The 13,604-nt window shown below is 43.2% G+C and overlaps 1 protein-coding gene across 1 annotated transcript; it reads left to right on the top strand.

The window, feature by feature from the left end:
• The first annotated feature begins 2,027 nt into the window (after positions 1–2,027).
• On the top strand, positions 2,028–9,540 carry LOC128542924 (4-galactosyl-N-acetylglucosaminide 3-alpha-L-fucosyltransferase 9-like). Its single transcript, XM_053513113.1, has 2 exons — positions 2,028–2,071; positions 7,956–9,540. Exon 2 carries the CDS (start codon positions 7,963–7,965, stop codon positions 9,163–9,165), a length of 1,203 nt encoding a protein of 400 aa, XP_053369088.1. The 5' UTR covers positions 2,028–2,071; positions 7,956–7,962; the 3' UTR covers positions 9,166–9,540.
• The last annotated feature ends 4,064 nt before the right edge of the window (positions 9,541–13,604 follow it).

Consider the following 13,604-nt stretch of genomic DNA (forward strand, 5'->3'; position numbering starts at 1 on the left):
TTAACTAGTAAAATAAACTGTACAAATAAGGCCATAATAAAAATATATAGAAAAAGAAAAAAAAGTATATATATAAAAATTAAAAGTGACAATGGTTGTGCAAATATGCATGAAAAGTGACTTATTAAAGTGTCGTGTGCAATGGTCCAGATGTATAAATATGTAGTGCAAGTGTGTATGAATGTGTCCATGATTGTCCATGATTGTCCAGTCAATGTTGGGAGTTTAAAAAATGGTATTAGTCCTGTGTGGTGGTGTGATTGTGATTTAGAGATCTTATCGCCTGCGGGAAGAAGCTCCTCCTCAGTCTCTCTGTGTTGGCCTTCAGGGAGCGGAATCGCTTCCCAGACCGAAACAGAGAGAACAATCCATTGTTGGTATGGTTGAGGTCTTTCACAATCTTCCTGGCCTTGGTCCAGCACCGCTTCCTGTAAATCGAGTGCAGGTCAGGGAGCTCGGTGCGGATGATGCGCTCAGCTGATCGCACCACCCTCTGTAGAGCTCGTCTGTCCTGCATGGTGCTGTTTCCAAACCAGGTCGTGATGTTTCCCGTCAGGATGCTCTCTATGGTCCAGGAGTAGAAATTCCTGAGCACCTTTGAGGGCAGTCTGAAGTCTCTCAAGCATCTGAGGTGGTAAAGATTCTGTCGGGCCTTTCTCACCACGGTGTTGATGTGACAGGACCAGGACAGGTCCTGGGTGGTGTGAACACCGAAGTATCGGAAGCTGACGGGAGTCTGGTAGTTCCTCTCCTCTTTGTACTGAAGTCCACTATCAGCTCCTTTGTCTTGCTGGCGTTCAAGAGGAGATCGATCCTCTGGCACCAGTTCTCCAGATTTCCAGTCTCCTCTAGGTAGCCCGACTCATCATTGTTGGTGATCAGGCCCACCACTACAATGCCGTCAGCAAACTTGATGATGGCGGTGTAGGTGGTAGTGGCCACACAGTCGTGGGTGTACAAATAGTACAGCAGGGGGCTCAGAACACAACCCTGGGGGGCTCCAGTGCTGAGAGTGAGGGAGGCTGAGACATGTCCGCCCATCCTTACTGCCTGTGGTCTGACAGTCAGGAAATTGGAGATCTACTGACACATAGATGAGCTGAGTCCCAGGTGCTCCAGCTTGGTGGTGAGTGTGGAGGGAATTATGGTATTAAATGCAGAGCTGTAGTCGATGAAGAGCATTTTAACATAATTCCCTTTCCTAGTGTCCAGGTGAGTAAGTGATGTGTGGAGGAGATGAGAGATTGCATCGTCAGTGGAGCGGTTCGGGCAATATGCAAACTATAGTGGGTCCAGTGAGTCCAGTAGTAAAGAAATGATGAATTCTCTGACCAGGTGCTCAAAGCACTTCATCACTACTGAGGTGAGGGCTACAGGGCTATAATCGTTGAGGGCGATAATCTTCAGACCTGTTCCCCCCACACTGTGTAAAGGATCCACCTTCTCCATACTTACTGTACCACAAGCTTTAACACAATGTTCCTGCTGCTCCAAAGTCATCAGATTTATTTAAATCACACTCAGAGCAGATAAAGAAGGTTGACCAAAGTGGTGTACATTAATAAAATAAAGTGAGAAATAACTTTATAACACACACACACACACACACACACACACACACACACCAACCACTCTGAAGTAAATAATAATAATAATAATAAATAAATAAATAAAATCTATAAGTATCAGGTTTAAAAGCCAAGTCCTCTGTGCGCTCCTCGTGGGAAATTCTCATGGAATCAAAGAGAGCGAGACAGTGAGAACGAGTGAACATAAAATAAACCAGCATTCATCTAAGACTTCTGCAGAAGGACTGGAGGGATTCAAACTCTACACGCTAACCTAAGATTAGAAGTTAGATACATCATCAGTAAACTCCCACCATGACTTGTGTCCCTTATGGGGCTGAACTTTTGTCCTGATTGTTTGACTTGCAGCACAAATAAACGTAACATGAAAGCAAAAAAACAGGTTGGGACACCTTTGATGTTTTAAAATTTGAATGTCGAGGAGCAGTCAGTCTCACTCTCAGCTGGAGGTTCCGTGGGAGAGTCGTACCTAAGGATTTGAGGTGAGTCTGCCTAAATCATTCATTATTGCTGCACTATTATAATTTATGGGGAGTACAGACAGGGAAGAGTGTGTCTTTACACACACATAAAATATAAAAGAAGACATGTCCCACCTGGAGTCTGTTTTTAAGTAAATTTAAACATGACGAGATCTCAAGTCGCAAATCTCTCCATTTAATTATAAAGATCATTATTATAATTATATGGAAAAGATTATTTACAGTCTTTGGGAGGTTTACTTAATAACATTCACCTCTGACTTGTTCATGATGTGATTAAATTCAAATTCTGTACAATTTTATATACAGTGCTGTAAAAAGGGTTTTGCCTCCTCATTTTTTAAATTTTATTTTTCACACCTAAATGACTTTATCATCATAAAACAAATTTTAATATTGCACAAAGATAATCTGAATAAATACAAAATTTATTTTTATTCATTTTTATTTATTTATTTATTTATATTTAGCAAATCGCTAACTCACTGTCTATACCACTCAATCCTTCATACAGTGTCACTTAATGCTTAAAGAAAGCCATTACATCATGTGGAAATTCTTTCCATGATTTAATTATGTTCACTCAACGAGTTATTTTTTGAGTGCACAAGCCAAGCTCTTCCGAAAAAATAGTGTTAATGTCTGCAACAATCACTAAATTGTGATTTAGACAAAAAGTTAAAATGTTAATAATTCAATTAAACACAAATATATACCTTAGATTTTATATGTTAATTATATATAAACTCATGCTATCTTTGTGTACTTTTACTACGCTGAAGTACCATTTAAAGCTATTTATTAATTTCTCTTTTATTTGCTTACTTACTTACTTACTTACTTACTTACTAACTAGCGAGTGCTTTACTAAAGGGCTCTAAAACAACGTCAATATGAATGACAATGGAATTTTACAGAACATGCGAGTTGACGCACATGCACCAATCACTGACCATTAAAATGTTGGATTTGAATTAAAATGTATTTGTAAAATGAAAATGTATTTGTAAAATGAAATTAAAATGACAAGATCATATATATATATATATATATATATATATATATATATATATATATATGAGAGTGTGAGCACTGTGATGATCTTCCAATGAAGGTGCTTTGCGCGCGCCTTGCGTTTTTTAAGGAACCACGAGCCACGCTGCACTCTTGGGGATCACAAGATGATCTGGCCAAGGCACGAGAGACGGAGCCCCTCCTTTCTCTCGCCCTCTCCCCCCGATCATAAAGTCTCTCCTTCCACTTCACGAGCGCACTTCGGTGCTTCTCGTGGGTGTACGGAAGAGATTCGTTCTCTTGCTTCTGTAGAAATGGAAGTAGCTACCTCAGAACGCTCCTCTAAAGATGATAAAGAGTATGAGGAGTTGCTTGAAGCTATAACACATGCAGTCGAACGACTGCACATTGATTGGTCACAGGAGCAAGCTCACCCAAAACAATAACAAAACAGGATGACAGATTTCTGTCGGGTGGCCAGAAGAGGGCGCCAAAACGCTGCTCTCTCCCCTTTTTTCTTGGAATAAACCTTTCTCAGCCTGTATTTTTGTACCATCAACTTCGTTCTATTTGAACATTGTTGATGCAAAAGCACGAGGTTATGTGGTGATGCCCCAGATAGAAGAGACGCTTGCGGGCTATCTCTCTTCTGGAACATCATCCTCATTAAAGAAGCCAACCCTTCCCTCCAAGCCATGTAGAACATCTTTTACCCTGGTAGGGAAGGCGTTCCAAGCAGCAGGTCAGGACGGCGCCTTCTTGCACATCATGGCAGTTCTGCAGAAGTACCAGGCTGATCTGCTGAATGATTTGAGCACGAGCGGCACTGTGAATCAGGAAGCATTCACAGAATTACGCCGGGCTACTGATTTGTCCCTACGCACGACTAAACAAACAGCCCGTGCTATCGGCCGTTTTATGGTTTCCTTGGTGTCCGCTGAGAGACACCTATGGCTAAAACTGACAGGCATCAAGGATAAGGATCGAAAGTTCCTCCTCGATGCCCCGGTCTCACCCTCCGGCCTATTTGGCGACGCTGTTAATTCTGTCGCCACCAGGTTTCGAGAGGCTAGGTTGTATGAACAGGCTTTTGGGAAATTTCTTCCACGCCATGCTCAAGAGTCGAGGCCGTCGGCCACCCATCCTCGACCAGATCTGATTCTCGCCAGGCGAGAGGCGCAGAAGGTGAGCGTTAGTAGCCGGGCACCCACCCCGTAAGGACTGGGGTACGGCTCGCCGCCCTTCACAGGCCGCCTCTAAAAGATCAGATCGCCGCGCCTTCTTTTCAAAGAAGAAGTCCTGAAGGCTTAGCACCCAGGACCGTGGGGGTGACACGGGGAGGGGCATGCAACGTTCTTTTCCATAAGAGCATGCCCTCCCAGACACCCCCAGGGGATCGGTGTTTAGTTTCCGCCGCCTTTGGTGTTTCAGACAACACCGGTCTCCAATGACGAGTTAGTCCTTCGGTCATATCCTGCTATATTCCAGGATGCCGAACCACTAACACCCCGCCCCCAAAACCCCCAAAACCCCTTTCAGAGAAGCTGGCAGCATGGAAGCTACTGCCAGGCATATCTTCTTGGGTGTTATGGACTGTAGATAAAGGCTACAGGATTAAATTTCCAGGATTTAAGTGGCGTGGTCTCTACTTCTATGAAACCTGAAACTGTGAATCTGCTGACAGAAGTTGCTGGGGAATGGGGCCATGGAACATGTTCCCCTACCAGACAGTAAGTCATGCTACTACAGTTGGTATTTCTCGGTTCCACGGGGGGGCTGCGTCCAAATTTTTAGATTTCGCGGGGTGTACCTCTATCTAAAATAAATAAATACAGCTTCAAAGTGATTGCTCTCAAATCCTACCAAGCGATTGCTTTGTGACAATTGATTGAAGGACGCTTACTTTCATATAGAAATATTGACACAACACAGGAGGTTCCTGAGGTTTGCTTTCGGGGGTGAAGCTTACCAGTATCGGGTCCTTCCATTTCGGTGACACTTTTGGGCCTTCTGCACATAAGAGCATTTGAGTTGTGGCTAAGACATTTCACTCTAGGGCCAATCCCCAATAAGTAATACCCTTCCTATGTGGTTCAGACCCTGGTTTCTGACTCTGGGTCCCACTCTAATTTCATCCTGTCATCGCAGATGCTAACGACAGACGCTTCCCTCACGGGCTGGGATGCGGTCTTAGATTACCGTCCAGTCCAAGGGAGCTGAAGAGGCCTTCTTCTCGCGCGGCACATCAATTGCCTCGAAACGAGGGCTCTATTTCTGGCCCCAAAGCACTTCCTTCAGCAGTTGAGAGGCTATCATGTCCTAGTGCGGGTGGACAACACTATGACAGTCTCATATATTAATCGTCAGGGCGAACTGTGCTCGTGCCGCTAGTTAGCTAGCGCACCAGGTTCCTCTCCCTCAGGGCGATTTACATCCCAGGGCATATGAATGTGGGAGCAGTTGTACGGTTCAGTCAATCTCTGACACACAGGGAATGGAAACCCCACCCCGATGTAGTCAGTCAATCTGGAGAGATTTCATGTAGCAGAGGTGAACTTCTTTGCCTCATAAGATCAGCAAATGTCCTCTTTGCTACTCTCTGACTCTTTTCAACCTAGATACGCCTTTATTCGTTTTTCCTGATAGCTCTGCATCCAGGAGTCTTGACGCTCAGGCGCAGGGGACGATATTTCATCCCCAGCCCAAGCTTTACCTTCACGTTCGGTCCCTGAAGGGGACCAATTAAGTCAAGCTGATTTTCCAGCCAGCGTAATTAAGACTATTCTAAGTGCTAGCGCTCCCTCCCCTAGAAGAGTATGCCCCCAAAATAAATGTATTTGAAAGTTGGTGCATGACGAAGCAGATAGACCCAGTCCACTGCCGAATGGTTCAGTGCTGGAGCCTCTGCAGGGAAAGTTGTCTTCGGGCTTGTGCCCTAGTACTCTCAAGACGTACATAACTGCTATTTCAGCCTGCCACGTCCTGATCGATGGGGTTACTGTGGGAAAACACCCTTTTAGTTACCCGCTCCATTCATGGAACTAAACAGTTGAGGCCACCCACTAGAGCCACGGGCCCTTTTGTGGGTTTTATCTATCGTGCTAAAAGGTCCAATTAAGACCCCTTTTAAACCACTAGAGTCAGCGCCTCTGGTTTCTGACCCTTAAGATGGTTTTTCTAATGGCCAATACCAAGAGGATTGAAGAGCTGGCAGTCTTCCCATCGTGCCTAGACTTTGCCCCTGGGCTAGGCAGGGCCATTTTGCATCCTTACTGAACTATCTTCTGAAAGTTCCATTCTCAACATGCACCCTATTGTTTTGAAGACTTTTGGCCTCTGCCTTTTACAGCTTCGGAGCAGGAGAGACTTCACTTAATGTGTCCAGTACATGATCTTTAGATTTACGTCCACCGCATCAGCCAGTGGCATAAGTCAGAGCAGCTTTACACGTTTTGGGGCCGCAACTGGGGGGGCGGCCGCCCCTACACTGAGATGCTATTGCCTGCTCCTATGAGGCACGTGGGCTCACTTCACCTCTAGGAAGCAGGGCTTTTTCAACTAGGGGGATCGCCTCATCTATTGCATTAGCAAGAGGTATTCCCCTGCGGCAAGTGTGTGTAAAGCAGGTAGACCCAGTCCACTGCCGAATTGTTTCAGTGCTGGAGTTTCTGCAGGAAAAGTTGTCCTCGGGCTTGTGCCCTAGTACTCTCAGGACGTACGTAACTGCATCCTCACTGAACTATCTTCTGAAAGTTCCATTCTCTACATGCACCCTATTGTTTTGAAGCCTTCTGTCCTCCACCTTTACAGCTTCGGAGCAGGAGAGACTTTACTTACTAGGACCGCGGGGGGCGGCCGCCACTACACTGGTTGAGAGATGCTATTGCCCTCTAAACGAGGCGTGCGGGCTCACTTCGCCTCTAGGAATCAGGGCTCATTCAACCAGGGGAATCGCCTTATTTATTGCACTAGCAAGAGGTATTCCCCTGCAGCAAGTGTGTAATGTGGAGGGTTGGTCGTCTCCGCACACATTTGTTACATTTATAGACTGGTTGTTCATGCTACTCTGGGCTCATGGGTTCCCGAGTTAGCTGCCCAGGCATAGTTCTGAGACCTTCTTGGCCTTGTGCACACACGCTACACAACCTTGGGGTCCAGACACTTGCAGTGCGGCGGCGTTGGTATTCTCGTTCCCATAGCATTTTCACGCAGCATTGAGTATTTGAAAGGGAACGTCTCGGGTTACTTTGCTGTAACCCTGTTCCCTAAAAAGGCGGGAATAAGATGCTGCGTTCCAATGCCGCACTGCCTACGTGACCGGACGTCCGTTCAGACAAATCAATCTGAGGAATGTTTCCGGCTCACTCCTATTTATAACCTGCAGGTGCGTCTCATCAGATGACGTGACCCGACCGAGGTTATCTAAGCCAAAATTTGGCGTGTTTGATACACACATGCTTCACAACCAGCAACATGACAAGATGTTCCCATAGCGTTTTCACGCAGCATCTCGTTCCCGCCTTTTCAGGGAACAGGGTTACAGCAAAGTAGCCCGAGACGATCTTTATCATGCCCTAATACTTTGTGCAATATTATCACAATAACAATATCACATGTAAAACGACTAGGTATGCAATATTATGAAAATCATGTGCAAAAAATATATATATATATATATATATATATATATATATATATATATATATATATATATATATACCCTTTCTCGTGCCTTAAATTTCCTGGATAGGCTCCAGACCCCCCGTGACCTGTATACAGGATAAAGTGATATAACCAATGAGGGTGTAAGAGTTGGTGACATTGAAATTAACTGAGGTTTATTTGTTTTTATTTCTCTCTTCTCTAACAGGTGAAAGATGACATCCAACCCTTCAGTAGCATCTTTTCAGCACCTAGTGCTGCCTCTCTTTCTGCTTTTTTGTTTTGGAGGAGTATTTTACACTTACTACAAGCCCACTATCAGCTGGTTATCGTGTCCAAATGCTCCAGTCAAAACACAAGAAGTCTGCCCAGAAGAGTGCCTCAGTGCATTAATGAAAAACTTTACCCATCTTATAAACACCACGGGTACCCGCAACTACACTTTGGTAAAGCCGCAATTACCACAATTACCAGTCACTAAACCACCTGCAGGGAAAGACATCCAGGAGAATCATGACAATGACATCATCATGTTAATCTGGACCTGGCCATTTGGATTTAAATTTGATGTAAACGATTGTATCCCAAAGTTTGGTATTACAGGATGTCAGATTACAGATGACAGAAGCCAATATGACAAAGCCGATGGTGTTCTGTTTCATCACAGAGATATCGGTGATGATATTGCAAACCTGCTAAGCAAGCCGAGACCTCCATACCAGAAGTGGGTGTGGATGAACATGGAGTCTCCTGATAATTCAGGCGGACAAAACTGGCTAGATGATGCATTTAATTTGACATCAAATTATCGGAGAGATTCCGATGTCTGGGTGCCTTATGGAAAAATCAGAAAAACAACAGGGAAAGATAAAACTTTTGAAATACCACCAAAAGATAAAATCGTCTGCTGGATCGTCAGTAATTGGAACCCCAACTTTAGGAGAGTAAAATATTTTAATGAACTTAGCCAGCACATTAAAGTAGAGGCTTATGGCAGAGCCTTTAACAGGTACATCAGCGATGATGATTACAACAAGATTTTACCAAGCTGTAAATTCTACTTAGCGTTTGAGAACTCCATATACCAGGACTACTTCTCTGATAAGCTGTTTAATCCTATGAAAGTCGGCACCGTTCCTGTGGTTATTGGGCCACCCAGGGACAACTATGAAGAGTTCATTCCTGCAGATTCATTCATTCATGTGGACGATTTCGAATCTGCTCAAAAACTGGCAGAACATCTCACATTTCTGGATCAGAACCAGGAGAAGTATGAGCAGTACTTCAACTGGAGAAAACTTTTCATTGTTGAAGGTTCATTTTTCGGTCTTGAACATGCTTGCCGAAGTTGTAATTATATAAGAAACTACCAGGGCTACAGAGTATTTAAAAACATCAATAAATGGTACTGGGGTTAGCTAGCCACTGGAAATCCAACCGTTCTTCTAAAGATGTCATAAGGAGTTTTTCCCTACCAAGAAACTTGATCTAATTTTCTTTCCAAACAGAATTATTGCTGACACAAAGAGCTAATTTTCATCTACCATTTAATAGCACAAAATCTCCAGGAAAGCGTTACTAATTTACCCGATAGCATTTACATTCACTTTATAAACTAGTCCACAGTTCTTTTATTATAATAACTAGAATTAATCAACAAATCATCATATGAAGCTGATGTTCTCATTAAGATTATAATTAAGTCACAAAGCATAGTCATCTATGCATTATGGTTCACGATGGGTTTTGGTGTCTCAGGTTTCTGTTTGTGTGGAATTTTATGTGTTGTTTTTGTGTTTTATCTCCTGGACCTTGGACAGACTGCAACTAGGACCCTACTTATTAAAGATTAATGAATGAGTTTACCTGTAAAGATCTGGAGATAAAGACATTTTTTTTTTTTTTATTTGATAGTTACAATGTGTTCATTTCTGTTCTACAAGTCATAAAACTGAACTTTGGACTGTATATATAGTAATGTACAGTATATGTAACAAATAAAGGATAAACTTAACTTATCAAACAGTGTGATGAGAACTCATAGGATTGGAACTAAACAGCTATATGTCCATGAGAAAACCACTTGTTACTGCGACTCATCAGAATAAAGGCTTCTGTTTGTTAGAGAGAATAAAGACTGGACTTTGGAAAAAGGTCATGTAACCTGATGAGTCCAGACTGAGCCTATCCCAGAGTGATGGGTGTGTTAGGGTAAGAAGGGAAGTAGTGAAACGATGCTCCCATCATGCATAGTGTCCACTGTACAAGTCTCTGGAGACAGTGTTATAAGTCAGTTACTCAGGTCTAGACTCAGCAATGTTATGGGTCAATAAAATAAAGTCAACTGATGACCTAAATTTACTGAATCACCAGGTTATCACATCTATGGAGGGTTTCTTCATCCCTGATGACATGCGCCTTATTCCAGGATGATGACACCAGGATCCAACAGGTACAGATTGTGAAAAAGTGGTTCAGGAAGAATAAGACACCATTTACACACATGGGTTGGTCATCTCAGAGTCTAGACCCAGGGTACTCAATAGGTGGACTCCGGTCTGCATCCAGACTCAAATACGATTAAATCTGGACCGATGCCAAAACAAAGCTAATTTAATCATAATCCAAATGAGTTCTCAATGAAGGGCACAACTTTGTTTCTGCGCGATATATCTTTGATTCTTCTAGTGATGGGTCGTTCATGAACGATTCGTTCTTTTTGAACGAATCTTTAACGTGACTCAGAAGAACGAGTCGTCTCCGAGAGTGATTCCTTCATTTTCTACTGGGCGCGCATGCACAAATCATCGAAAAACCTCCATAGGCTATGTACAGGAAACTAAATTAAATGGTTCTCAACGAATCGTCAAGTCCTAAGTTGTTCGTTCCTTTGTCACGTGACTCCCATAGACGCTTCCCTCAACGTACTGCTATGAATCTGCTGTTTCAACTATGAGCATAGTGAAAAACACATATTGCAGCACCCTCACCAATGAACATTTACATCAGTGCCTCCACCTGGTCCTCACATCTTTTATGTTTAAGTTCAAACAACTGGTGGCACAAAGAAGAAGGCACCTTTAACACTGAAAAGACTACCACGTCATTTTTGGGTATTGGTAGAAAATTTTGGGTTTGATTTTATTTGTAGTTCTCTATTTGAAATTAGTCATTTTAGGACCTCGGACTGAATAGAAATTTGGTAAGTGGACCTTTCAAATTTATATTAGAGTACCCCTGGTCTAGACCCTAATCCCATGGAGAATTTTTGGGATGTGCTGCAGAAGGTTTTAAGCAGTGCTTTGACTCTCACATTTTCAGTACAAAATCTTAGAGAGAAATTAATGAGACTGTGGATGGAAGTAAATGCTGTGATGTTGCATACGCTTATTAAACCGATGCGCTGCCCATAATATAGCAATGTTGAATTGGTATTTTTAAGACTTTTTTTTTTATTCAGGATGGTCAAAAACAGCATATATAATTTTATTACTTACCGGCAAAGCTCTTCAGTGGGCTGAGGCCATTTGGCAGCAGGATGGGAGTGTAGTTCATGATTATGATTAGCTCATACCTTATTTCCGAAAGGTTTTCACCCAATCAGCCGATTCTTCCACCACTGGCGAGAAACTTTTCAAGCTAAAACAAGGTGAAATGTCTATTAATGATTATGTACTAACTTTCAGAACTCTAGCTGCTGCCAGTGGGTGGAATGAGTCTGCACTCCTGACTAAGTTCCGACAGGGACTGAATCCACGCCTGAGGCTGCAACTCACAGCGCAAAATGACTCTGTGGGATTGGAGCGGTTCATCCGGACCTCCATCCAAGTCGCCAACCATCTCCAAGAGTGCAGCACCGAAATCTCCATCCGCCATCCGCCATCTGCAGTTCTCCACCCAACAGAGGTGAGATCTGTTCCAGAACCTATGCAAGTGGACAAATTTCTCTCTAGACTTACGACCACTGAAAAACAGCACTAGCTGACCCAAGGACTCTGCCTTTACTGTGGAGAGAAAGGACATGTCCATCTGACATGTCCTTGACAGCCTCCTCGTCCTCTGGTGAGCATAATAACTTCCTCTTCTTGGAAACCCATGACCCCTTTAACTACAGACATAGTTTTTGATACTGCCTCTCTGTCTGTTACAGTAAAGGCACTCCTGGACTCGGGGTCAGCTGGCAACTTCATCTCCACAGCTATTTGATATGGATATTCTTGAATATCTCGTCGACTGGGAGGGGTACGGACCTGAGGAAAGCAGTTGGGGCCCACGAAATTACATCCTCGACCCAAACCTCCTCAGAGAGTTCCACTTACAGCACCCACAAATGCCTCCCCCCAAAGGAAGGAGTCGTCCAACCCCGGCGACGGATTCCGTGGTCCGTGGTCCGTGGAGGGGGGGGGTTCTGTCCCGGAAACACCAGGCTCCACCCTCAATTTCCATTCCCAATCACTCGAGTTCTGAGCACACCTGTTTCACTTTAGCACCACACCTCAAATACACTGCACTTCCGAGCACTCAGCGTCTGACCTCAAACACGGAAAACAGACTCTGCAAAACTTACCTAATCTCTTCGTCCACGTTCGCATGTTGTCTCGTCTCCTGGCTTCTCATCTCGTCTCCTGGCTCCTCATTCTGTCTCCTGGCTCCTCATTCCGTCTCCTGGCTCCTCATTCCGTCTCCAGGCTCCTCGTTTCATCTCCTGTTTCGTCTTCGTTGTTCCTCTACAAGCCTCCACCAGCTCCTTCTTCCACACAGTTAGGACTTTCCCGTTTTTGCATACAATCCCTGATTTTTCCACTATCTGTTAATAAAACGCCCTTTCAGGTTTTCATAAGATCTTTGTTTGAGTCTGTGCCTCCTTTAACAACAGGTGGTGAAATAAACTGTGACATCTCCTGTTGTAAACATGGCCAAACCCTTTCTAAACTAACCTTTCAGGATGCTGATCTATTTGTACTAACGTGTTTAATCAGTCAATAAAGCACTTCTATTGATTTAATAACGTAAATTTAAATTTACCTTATTAAATCATTAAATAATAAACCTGCCAAATGCCTAAATGTAAATTTTAATGAAACACCATAAAGATCCATTATTTTACTGAATCAGCTCTTCTGAATATTTTTAAATAATCCATTTATACTGAAAGGCAACTGTGTCATCTTGTGGTTCAATCTCATATTATATTTAAGAATCAGGTATTGCTTCATTTACCGAATACATAAAAATGTATTATTGGTTTAGTTTTTTTGCCCCAGTAGTTAGCTCAGGTCACCACATTAACTAAACCCCATCTATGTATACAAACAGATATACAGGAACCAACAAGTAGCTTGATTCTTTTGTTCAAAGTAGACATGGTGAAATGCGAGAGCATTCACCGCTTTATTTTAAAAATCAGTGAAGATACTGCTCTCGCTGACTCTCGCTGCTGCATTCTGGACCAGCTGAAGCTTTTTTATGGAGCTAGTTGAACAACCAGACAGTAAGGCATTACAATAGTCCAACCGAGAGGTGATAAAAGCATGAACTAGTTTTTCTGCATCGTTTAGGCCTTGGTTACACAGGTGTTAAATGTTTGGATAAACAAACGCACGTCTAGATGAACGTCCTAGATGTTTATGTTGCGTTTTGTAGTGGCGCTCGATTGACTTCTACACTGGCGCTCGTTTGTCTCTGTCTAACGCCCGCCTGCAGCCCAAATTGTAGTTTGTGTGTTAACCTGTGGATGCAGTGTGTCAGGAACTGGATATGAAAGCCCTTGTCGTTTTGTTGTATTAGACATTAATCTTCTTGTTTTAAAAATTCTCATAATACAGCGACGTATGTAATACACCAAAGCCTGTATGAA

The sequence above is a fragment of the Clarias gariepinus genome, chromosome 2 (assembly GCF_024256425.1).
Source record: "Clarias gariepinus isolate MV-2021 ecotype Netherlands chromosome 2, CGAR_prim_01v2, whole genome shotgun sequence".
NCBI classification, from domain to species: Eukaryota; Metazoa; Chordata; class Actinopteri; order Siluriformes; family Clariidae; genus Clarias; species Clarias gariepinus.

Excerpts from the sequence above, each read along its gene's own strand:
- LOC128542924 (XM_053513113.1), top strand. The coding sequence starts at position 7,963 with ATGACATCCAACCCTTCAGTAGCATCTTTTCAGCACCTAGTGCTGCCT.